An 11935-nucleotide genomic window follows, 5' to 3' on the forward strand; every position below is an offset into this window, starting at 1 on the left:
AAGAATGTAATCCCCGAAATCTATCGAAAGAAATGGAATTCAAGAGAAGATAACCCACTTCCAGGTTTTAGGAATTTTGATGCAAAATAGTCCCACTGCATAATATATTCGATTATTCAAACGATAACTATTTTTATTCTTTTTAGTGAATTAATCTTCCCTGACATATTTTTATAGAATATAAACAATTAAACTTTATCATTTTAGTCCATGAAAATAAAGGAGTAGCGGAAGAATCAGTGATGTCACCTGTACTTTGATTGGTTAGTGTATTCCGCCATATTGGGAAGGTGGAGATAGAGTAAAGAGTAGTAGACTTCAAATTTCGATTATTTACAAATATTTTAACCATGTCGGAAGTCGAAGATAAAAAGGAACGCGAGACACTAGTTCAAAAAGCTAAGTTAGCTGAACAAGCTGAAAGGTATGATGATATGGCCGAGGCCATGAAAAAAGTGGTCGAAAAGTTTAGGAAGTTGAACAACGAGGAGAGGAATCTACTTTCCGTTGCCTACAAAAATGTTGTTGGTGCCCGGCGGTCATCATGGAGAGTAATTTCAAGTATAGAATCTAAGACTGATGGCACAGAAAAGAAACAGCAATTGGCTAAAGATTACAAAAACAAAGTAACAACCGAACTCCAAGAAATTTGCAAAGACGTTCTGGTGAGTGAAAGTTGACGGATGTTTCTTGTTGTGTCGTTTTGCGTGCAGTTTTCATTGCATGTTTATTTTTATTGTGTTTTCTTTAAGTTATAGATGTTTATATATCAAAGAAAATATATTCTACACCCGATCGCAATACACAGATTCAGATAGCATCGTTTTTGCATGTGCAGGAAGACGAGAATTTGGATCATCATAAAATTGGCATGTGTTTGTATATTCATCCGCGTCATTGATAAAAATGTAAAAATTTTGCATGAGTCATGAGCTCATCATCTCCTCTGCAGTATTATTGCAGATCTAGACACTCCGTGGACATCTTGAATGCAGTATGCAATGATTTATCTTATTGTTCACAGAATCAACAGCTTGGCAGCACTGATTATATAATGGAGCACTCTGCATAAATTATGCAAAAATGACAAACCTGTGTGATTTTCCACTATGAAGTACTAGTATCCATATTAAAATTGCCAGCAGTTTTTAAATGCATTATTCTTGGCTTGCATTTATATGAAGTCTGTAGGTGTATGCAACTTAAGACGTTATACATGTAGTTAAATGCATAAAAAATAAAAGAAGGTTCTTGTACCAAAGGATTTTAAAAAGGCTTAATGCACTATATATATATTTCTGAGTGTGCACTTCGTACAAATACATGAGATAATAGCTTGAATCGTTCAAAATTTGGGATAGGTCTCATTTTTCCTAAGCTGTATTTTTAAATTGCTAGTATTAATGTTTCCCTATGTATACAAACTGAAAGTACAAGAGAAAAAACAATATATAACCAGGTCTATTATTTAAATACAACCTTGATGTGCATGATGGAAGTATTTTTACAACAATCAATTAGTCAATATATCTACAGACTCACTCCATTCTGTAACAGTAACAAGACAGTTATAAATGTTCTGCTCTTTGATGATGGATGTTGTCTCTGCTACACATTCCTTGTTTTTCCATTCTCAATTGTATTTGTATAGAAGATGAAAAGGTTGTGTTTATTCCTATTGTTCATTTAATTTTAGACAGCATATTGCCATATAATATGTACATGTACATTGTGAAAAGGATCTGAATGGAAAGAATAAGGAAGCCGAGACAAGGGGTGTTTTTCAATTTATAACTTGATTATAATAAAACTTACTTCCCCTAAGGTCATGGTCTACTGATCATGAGTTTGAAATAATAAGCAATTTTTTAATGTTAACTTTTCTGTTTGAGTCAATTTCGTAGGAACTAGATCAAAAGTAGATATTTTCTAAAAGGTTGCATTACTATCAGTATCAGAACAAAAAATTTCCCGACTAACTCATCTCTGGTCATGATCTATGGACTTTATATTGTCAGGTCTTGACTTGTCTTGTACAAATGCACATGGTATGGAATGCAAGTTAATAGACCTTCGCTCTCTCAACTGTTTCTTCAGGCTACACCAAAAACTTTTTTCAACTACTAGTCCAAGACTAATATCCTAAACATTTTTATTATAGAGCCAAACAGTCCAAAGGACATTTTACTTGTCTTAGCCATCGGACTAGTGGCTAATCGTGCAGACTGCTGTTTGGTATATTTTTACCTGCATTGCCTAATCAAAGCCAACAACTTGATACAAATTAAAAAAAAAGGCCCTTCAACTGCACTTAAAATTAACCTTAAACCTTGCAAGTGTATAATTTGTTTTCAAATTCTTTTTGGCTTCTAAAAAGGACTGTATTATGATTTTAAATTTGGAATTTTAGAAGCCAAAAAGGAAAATGCATGAATTTTGGTATTCAGTTTGGCAGCTTTGTTAAGTAGAGTATGCACTTTTCACATCTGGTTGGGGGATTTGCTGCTGCAGCAGTTTGCATCAAAATCTTTTTCCAGTTCCCACTACCAAACTGAATACCAAAATTCCAACATTTTCCTTTAAAGACTTAATAAATTTTTGCAAACACATTTTATTTGTACTTACTGGTCTCAATAAAATTTTACTAGTCTAGGCATCAGACTACTGGTTATATGTAACTTATGGTAGAAGACATTTGAGCACTGGCTTTGCCAGGAAAGTGGAAATTTCTTTAAAAAAAACTTATGCCTAAAAGGGAGAGTGATTTTCATTTTTTAAAAAGCTTTGTTTCAGTGAAGTTGACTTAATGTCAGTGTACATTTGTTACTGTAGATGCCAACAGTTTGCAGAATATTTTATTAAAGATTTAATTTTTGTTGTCACCAAAACAGTGAAACAAATATGAAATGTTTTGTTATCTATGCATTCAAATAGTCATATTTGTGTTATATTAAAGCTTGGTCTCCATAGAACTTACATTTTGTTTTACAAAATATTATGAGAAGAAATAATGGGTTTATAATTTTTGTGGACCCACCACAGCCAAGTGTGCAGTGTTGCCCTTGTCCATCTGTAGTTGGGTCTGTCCATTCCAAAAATTAGTTTCTGTTCTATTTCTATTATGTGTGGTTCCAGTTACATCCTATTAAAAAGTAACTCAGTAGGTCGGCATTTTTTTTAAATTTCTTTTGTAATATTTCTTTTTGGATTGTCAAAATCTGGAAAAAATCTGGTGTTCCCCTGATTTGATTCTGGTATTATACAAGCCCAAACCAGAAGTTCACCATTTTACATGTTTGTTTGGAAAATAAACAGTCTGTTACATGTATGTTTGTAGTTCATTTGAATGCCTTCTGATATGAATTGTTGCATGTCAGTCTGCACGGTTAGCCACTAGTCCAATGCCCCAGACTAGTAAAATTTCCTTCGGACTAGCAAGTTTTTGCAAAACTTTGTTTGGCCAAATAAGAAAAATGTCAGAATATTGGTATTCGGACTAGTAGTTATAAAGTTTTTGGTGCAGACTGGCATGTTAACCTGATAACAGATACTAATGATGGAAATTCAGTTGATTGAAATCTATGAATTTAATTAATCAAATTCGCAATCTTCAAAAATGATCATTTGAAAAATTATTTTTAGAAATGAAAAAAAAGTTCTAGGGTCGGGGGGGGGGTTTCAACTAGGGTTGGTCGGGTACCTGGAACCAAGCATGAAATTTTATTTGGCCTAACCCAACCAAATATTATGTCACTTATAAACAACACTTATTTCAACAAAACACAGTTCAAGTGTGAATCAGGGTGGCATCACATTTACTGTTCTAGAACATGTAGAGTTATGCCCCTGTACAATTTCATTATTGTTAAATGTACATAATGTACTTTAACTTATAGTATACATGAACAATTATCTACCATCGCCTTAGGTTAACATCCCAATTGTTAACACCTGCAGGCTTGTCCTCCGAACGACATCCTACTTTGGGAAATTTTCTACTTATGCAACACACTGTTGTCAACATTTAAGTAGATATTCACTTTTAAATCTTCATTTTTTACAGCATCTGCTTGATGAACATTTATTAAAAGAAGCTACTGAAGATACAGATAGTGGAAATGAAAGCAAAGTGTTCTATTTAAAAATGAAGGGAGATTACTACCGATATCTGGCAGAGGTTACAGATGAGGATGGGGCTGAGGGTAAACAAGGTAAATACATTGTGCTCAAATGATCTATTGATCTCCTCGTAAAGGGAGATTACTACCGATATCTGGCAGAGGTTACAGACGAGGATGGGGCTGAGGGTAAACAAGGTAAATACATTGTACTCAAATGATCTATTGATCTCCTCATAAAGGGAGATTACTAGCGATATCTGGCAGAGGTTGCAGATGAGGATGGGGCTGAGGGTAAACAAGGTAAATAATGATGTTGAAATCTACAAAGTCTCATCATTCGAGGCTAAGTGGTCTAAGTAGTTCTTAAACTGAAATCATAAGCCAGTCAACACTGAGGTTTGTGAGTTCTAGCCCACTCCTATGGGTTCACTCAACTCCAATCTTCATTGACTAGATTTGTGAGTTTTCCTATTGAAGGTCATTGTTTTCTCTGGGCACTCCGGCTTTCTCAAATGAATAGTGGCCCTAAAACACCAATAAACCAGTCAGTCTCCCTAAAACACAAATAAACCAGTCAGTCTCATCATCTCCTCGACCCCATTTCTTAATACATGTACAATGCATTTGATATCAATCTTTACTTGTCAGTACTGGAAAGCTTTTCTCTTCCATCTAAAAAATAAAAAATAGTTAACAATAACATGACCAATATTACATTTAGATCTAATCCTTTGTTTGATCAAAAGATAAAAAAACAAAAACCAACACTCTAATGCTATATTAAACAAAACCATGTCTTCAGGTCACCATCTTGTTGACATGCTTTAGAATGTGTTTACCTAGCTAATCTTAAAAGGATGCATATTGAACCTAAAAATAAGAGAACACCTCTTGAAATAGGCTTAATTGTTTCAATTATTTATTTCCACACTGTAGAGGAGGGGCCATTTACATATATGTAGTTTGAACCTTGTCCATCTGTAAGTTCCAAAGTTGGTTTCTGTTTGAATTCTCTAACTTCAATTTGCCTCAATCAAAGGTTATGAAACTTATACAAAATGCTTATTACCAGAAAAGAAGTCACTTAACAGTTTTAGAGATATGCCTCTATACAAATGGAAAAATTGCTGAATTTTTCATTTCCGCTCACTAACTTAAGTTTGCCTCAACCAAATGTTATGAAACTTGTGCATATTACTTATATCAACAAAACTCAGATCAAGTACAAATTTGAGAAGCAACACTTTTACCTTTCTTCAGGTTATGTCCCTCTATAAATTTATATGATATGCAAGAGGGGGCATCATCTGTGTCCAATGGACGCATTCCCTATTTATTTTTAGATGTAACTGGAACCACACATTCAATTTCATTTGGCCAAACATGGTGCTTTCGTTTGTTGAAAACTTGGTCAAACTGAAATAAAGTTACATATTTTACTGAAATTTATACAGAATGCTTATTACCAAAAAAACACCTTTAACCATACTAGAGTTATGTCCCTTTACAATTTATCGTATCCATTCTCTAACTTTAGTTTGCCTCAACCAAAATTAAATGTTATGAAACTTGTACACAATACTTATTACCATACACTTCAGATCAAGATTCAAGTACAAATTTAGGAAGCATCACTTATACTGTTCTTCAGTTACAAGTTATGTCCCTTTTTAGCTTTGTATTATGTGCAAATGAGGGCCTCATCTGTCTGTGTCTGTTTGTACCAGGCTTGAATTGAAATGAAATGTTTTTAGGTAGAGCAGTTCAATTTAATAGTAGTGTTTTTGTTAATTTTACTCATTGTTGAAGGCTGTACAGGGAAGTTGTTTGTTTTTTTAATGTCATTTGGTAGCAAGTGGGGAGTGGTCTCATTGACAATCATATCACATATTCTTATCTTTATACTGAAGCAGAATACAGTATACACATGATACAAGTCTCAAATGAAAGTCAGTAAAAATCTAAAACTCTTGTTAAAGTACACATTGAACTTATCATGCTTGTTAATAGAACATATAAATGCTGACTATCGTTATAATAATTTTAACATTTTATCTTCTTTTCAGAGGTTATGGAAAAGTCCAACAAAGCTTATAAAGAAGCATATGAACAAGCTTTAAAACATATGCCACCTACACATCCTATAAGATTAGGCTTGGCTCTCAACTTCTCTGTATTCTATTATGAAATAATGAATAAACCTGAAGAAGCTTGTAAATTAGCTAAATCTGTAAGTATTGTCTAAGATTCATATCATTTTGTAAGTACCATGTATTCTTCAGATTATGGATAATGTATAATAGCAAATTAGTGAAAATTAAATGTGGTAATACCTTAAAATAGTTGCTGGTTGGGCTTTTTGACTTGTAATTTATTGTATAAAAGTTGAAATAAAAGCCTGTTTATATTTATAGAAATGGTTTTATGCAAGAATGAAAGAGTCATGTGATCCTACATACATGTAGTGTATTTTTTCATACAACATATTTTTATGTGTACACATTGTATGTTTATATTGAAAATTGTATTTTCAGGCTTTTGATCAAGCTATAACAGAATTAGATACATTAAATGAAGATTCTTATAAGGACAGTACATTAATAATGCAATTATTGAGAGATAATTTAACGGTGAGTTCTGTTTACTATATTATTGGAAGGTTATAAACATAGTATTAAACTTGAGAATGGAAATGACGAATGTGTCAAAGAGACAACAACAGCAGAAGATCATCAATAGGTTTTTTCAATGCAGTGAGAAACTCCCGCACCTGGAGGCGTTCTTCAACTGGCTTGTAAACAAATATATATACTAGTTCAGTGTTAATGGACATCATACTAAGGCTTAAATTAAAATATTGTTTGTTTGCCCTTTACCGACCGACCCTATCAATTCGTTCCGCCTGAAAATCTTTTATTTGTATTTACCAGCAAGATTTTATTTTATTTTATTTTTTCGTTCCTACCAAAAATCTTATATTTGTATTTCCCGCTCAAAACTTTTTTTACCAGAATCCTCGGGTTTTATCTTTACGTATAAGGTCCAGTCCGTTTGGTATCACCTGAGCGTTTGACATGAACACTTGCATTTGAAGTTTCAAAGCATTTGTTTGAAATCGATGTTGAACGCTTTCTGAAATCATGATATGAAGTACGTTACTCTGTACCTTTAAACTTAAAGAGCAGGGTTCATTTACAAAAAAAGTTCGTTTGATACAAAAGTATTTACGTGTGTACAAACTAATTTGTAAACGGACGTTGTATTCTATGTAGGGATGGCCTTTTGTGATCCGCATATCAGAATGATTATGTTAACGATGCCGCTAAATTATTTATATCTGACATGAACCAAAAGTGACAAAACCCTGTAAAGTGGAGAATATCTGGCAGTAAAATCGCCAAGTTTTCCATACAGATCATTTATAAATGTGATGCAAAATACGTGACAATTGAGTTTTAAGTCTTATAGCATTTTTATTGGAAAAAAAGGCACACACGAAATTTGTAACACTCTAGGGACTTTTTCTACTAGTAATATATGTCTGCCCGGACATTATCTTACCAGTACAAAGTTATCTCTTATATATTTTTTTTTCAAAACTAATAGTCCCAGCGGAAAACTTATTTGCAAAAACAAACGGACAAAAAAATGACATTATGCAGATTTTGTATCTGTAAAATAAAATATTTTACCTACCTGCCTACCCATGACAAATAATATACCGAGCCAAGTTATTTTTTTGGGGAAAAAAATAAAATATTTTACCTACCTACCTACCCTGTTTCAAAACATAGGGTCGGAAAAGGGCAAACAAACGATATTTTAATTTAGGCCTAAACTCAAAATTATACACAAGAAACTAAAATTAAAAATCATACAAGACAGCACAGGTCAGTCATTTATTGTCCCCTTCCGACGGACTATCATTGTTTCTCAAGACCCTACTCACAAATAGTATCAAGGGAGAGCCGAAAATTCAGTCCCTGAAATTTTCTTCCCTGATCGGGGATAGTACTAGGAACTATTGTGTTAGTAGTCTGATGCGCTAACCACTACATTGCAACTCTCTTGCATTTAACATGTCTTACCATTTTATATATATAATTTTTGTAACAACAGTATTATAAACAGTTTCACCGAGTTTTCTGTAGATATGTCAATATTTGGTGCTGTTCAAATGTATAATTAACTCTCATTTGGAAGGTTTGCATTAGGGCTATTCCATTTAAAATGTATGTGGGAGGGTAGGAAAGGAAGTTTAATTACTGAATGTGGGTCATAGGTCTTTTTTCAGAATGGGCTTTTACTATTATGTAAAATATCTAAAAAATGGTTCTTGGTTGTAGGAATATTTTAAAAAGTCCCTTCCTACCCTCCTACATACATTTTAATGGGATAGGTCTTATCAGAGTTTTAGAAAAGTTGTTGTCCACCAAAATTTGAAAAAAAACCTGAAACAATTTTGGTATTTTGTGATAGAAATAGTAGTGAGGATGAACAGTTTTTCTTCAGGGAACACTACAGATATTAATAGATTTTGAGAACTCTGTCTTATATCTTGTGGTTGATATTTATTATAAATTATTTATCTATTCTTCCAATTTCCAGCTTTGGACATCAGATACACAAGCCGATGCAGATGATGGTTGATATTTATTGTAAACTATTTATTTGATCTTCCAGCTTTGGACATCAGATACACAAGCGGATGCAGATGATGGTTGATATTTATTGTAAACTATTTATTTGTTCTTCCAGCTTTGGACATCAGATACACAAGCGGATGCAGATGATGGTTGATATTTATTATAAATTATTTATTTGTTCTCCAAGCTTTGGACATCAGAAACACAAGCCGATGCAGATGATGGTTGATATTTATTGTAAACTATTTATTTGATCTTCCAGCTTTGGACATCAGATACACAAGCGGATGCAGATGATGATTGATATTTATTGTAAACTATTTATTTGCTCTTCCAGCTTTGGACATCAGATACACAAGTTGGTGCAGATGATGGTTGATATTTATTGTAAACTATTTATTTATTCTTCCAGCTTTGGACATCAGATACACAAGCCGATGCAGATGATGGTTAATATTTATTATAAATTATTTATTTATTCTTCCAGCTTTGGACATCAGATACACAAGCCGATGCAGATGATGCTGATCAGCAAGAAGCCAATTGATTATATCATTATCATAACGTGTCATTCACACAGAAACTTTGGTATGACCTCAGATCGTATGTGTGTGAGAGAATGCTGTTACCAATAGTCTCATATACTTCAATTCTGCCTGGTTTATTTTTAGTATCATTTTGTCAAGTTCATGTTGCCATAGTTACTACATAGAAGTCTTCACTAGTTAACGTTTGGTCTTAAGGTTCGTTCAGGATTTAATATTAGGTTCTACTACTCAATTGGAAAACAAATAAAGACTTTAAATTGACAGTTTAGCCATTTCAATTTTGTGATAATTTGTAACAGCAAGAGGTTTGTTTCTATGGCAACGTAGATTTTGTTCATGCAAGAATGAGTGAAGATGGTTTTCATTTTAATGTATCGCGTAAAGAATTGATAGAAAAGTATTATCTGATAAGAAATTAACCATAGTTTAATCAAAAAGTGATCATATATTTCTTATATTCTGGTGAACTAGGAAAGCATGTTAAGCTTGACGTTATATACTTTTACACTGTTAACTGTACTGTGTCGGTGACAGCAGGTTATATACCTGTGTTTTACTATGTTTGTTGTTTTTGGTTTTTTTTTCCTTTTTTTTTTTATTTCTCTACTTGATATGCCCACTTCACTTCATTTTATTTTTTTTGTTCTCAGGGTTATGAGTCGTTCGTATTTAACAAAATGCAGATTTTTTTCCCCAACAAGCTTATTTGTGCTATTTAAAAAATTATATCTTTTTGTCTTTGCTCTGTGAGCATTCTTGGAGGAGACTGATGCTTACAAAAAATCTGAATAGGAGATGCTCCAATATGCTCCAATATGCTCGGTGATGAGAATGATAGATCTGTTTTAACAAAAAGAACATTTACACATATGTGCTTTAGCAAATTTCTTCCAAGATTATTTTTACCCATAGTGCACCAAAGTTTCTCTTTTCTTCGTCAATCTTTAAGTGCTTTTGTCTGTTTTTTATTACTGTATTATTCTCAAGTAGAAAGAATTATAGATGTATTTGTAGTTATATAATATTATAATTTCTTTATTCTCCCAATAATTAGTCAAATGGAAGCCAAAAAATATCTTGTGTTATAAGCTGTTGCAAGGTCAGCAGGGAAAAAATGGCTTGGACAGGGGTTCAATTGGTTTAAATGCAGTCGAAATTTCTACCTAAGTTCATTGTAAATTTATGTACAATAAAAATGTTTATTAATATCTAACATTTAATGGAATCAGTGCTTTAGAAATTGACAGAAAACCATTCTTGTTTGGACTATTTGATAACGTTTATAAGACTCAGATTTTTTACTGGTTCTGTTGAAAAGTTTGTGAATGTGAAACAATATAAACTATTTTGGACCCCTGAAGAGCTTCATACTCTTGCCAGTCGATCAATCAGTTGCATCCAACAATCAACCAAATTTCATTGGTTAACGAGTTGAAGGGGAGCATTTTCCATTGGTTAAATGAGATGACCTTTGACTTGTTTAATATCACATGATAACTGTTGTGTAGAATTTGTCGTCATGGTAATAACTAATTTCATTTAAATGAGTAGGGCTTTGTTATGTTTATCTGATGCGTTCAGATAATTTGATTAGTTGACTGGCGCATTTTCAATTAAATTTTGTTATTTAGCCTTCGATTAAAAAGAAAATTAACTGTTCCAAGTATTATCTGTACTGTTTAAAATGAACCAAATTTGTTCAGTTATATTTATCTATGTATTTGGAACTATAAATTTTTAACCTTTTTGTCTTTGACTTTGTTCTCTTATGGCTTGAATCTAGGTATGTCCACATTTCTGTTGTCAAAATTCAATTTTATTCATTCTTTACTGAAATGAGCTACACTTGGGATTCTGGCTGGGGAGGGGAAAAAAACAAAAAAAATTGTGCTTTAAGGGAGGGGGTTTGAAAAATAGTGCATGTCTACAAATATTTTCTAAGAAATGTGAGACATATTTAGACAAAAGTCCTTCTCTATTTTATGTAATTGCCAAAGTTTTTACCAAGTTCTTAAGTTTGTAAGAGTTGTCTCTATTTGAAAAGGTTACAATTTAGAAAGTTGCTTTTGTATGAAATTTTGGGCCAGTTTATAAGATTAAATAAATTTAGTATAAAGTTGTTCAATTTAGGAACATAGCTCTTACTGAACTTGGGAAAAACTGGGAATATTAATGTTGAAGCCATGATATTTGAAATATTTATTAAAAACTACCGTGGACTCCGGGTTTTCACGCTTTTTTTGTGTTCTACACATGGCCTGTATGATTTGGTTATTAAGACATCATAAATGAATAAATGTTTTGTCTACATACTCTGTTTTATTTGTTCACTCAAAACAATTGAAAAAAACACATTGAGCTGTCTTATTTTAAAGGAATAATATATCAGCTTAAAATTTCTCATTAGATATAAAGATGAAGCCAAGACGGAAGAAGTATTATGTTTACAGTTTTAAAATAAAACAAGGCAAGGTCCATTATAATGGTGAAACGTAATGCAGAGATCATCTTTTCATTAAAGTTGCAGTGGTCTTAGTTAAATTTAAGAATAGAAATGCGTAATATGTCAAAGAGCAAACAACAGCCGAGGCCACCAATGGGTCTTAATTGCAGCAGCTAG

General features: G+C 32.7%; 1 protein-coding gene across 2 annotated transcripts; it reads left to right on the forward strand.

The window, feature by feature from the left end:
• The first annotated feature begins 6 nt into the window (after nucleotides 1-6).
• LOC139497219 (14-3-3 protein beta/alpha-1-like) lies at nucleotides 7-11627 on the forward strand. Of its 2 annotated transcripts, none has more exons than XM_071285345.1 (6): nucleotides 7-64; nucleotides 208-665; nucleotides 4064-4211; nucleotides 6188-6351; nucleotides 6656-6751; nucleotides 9255-11627. In XM_071285345.1, exons 2-6 carry the CDS (start codon nucleotides 351-353, stop codon nucleotides 9312-9314), a joined length of 783 nt encoding a protein of 260 aa, XP_071141446.1. In that variant the 5' UTR covers nucleotides 7-64; nucleotides 208-350; the 3' UTR covers nucleotides 9315-11627. The 2 variants fall into 2 exon arrangements, with proteins under 2 accessions (XP_071141446.1, XP_071141447.1); XM_071285346.1 differs by lacking the exon at nucleotides 9255-11627 and adding an exon at nucleotides 8730-8858 and having other exon boundaries at nucleotides 21-64.
• The last annotated feature ends 308 nt before the right edge of the window (nucleotides 11628-11935 follow it).

Source organism: Mytilus edulis, chromosome 12 (genome assembly GCF_963676685.1).
Source record: "Mytilus edulis chromosome 12, xbMytEdul2.2, whole genome shotgun sequence".
In the NCBI taxonomy this organism is placed as follows: Eukaryota; Metazoa; Mollusca; class Bivalvia; order Mytilida; family Mytilidae; genus Mytilus; species Mytilus edulis.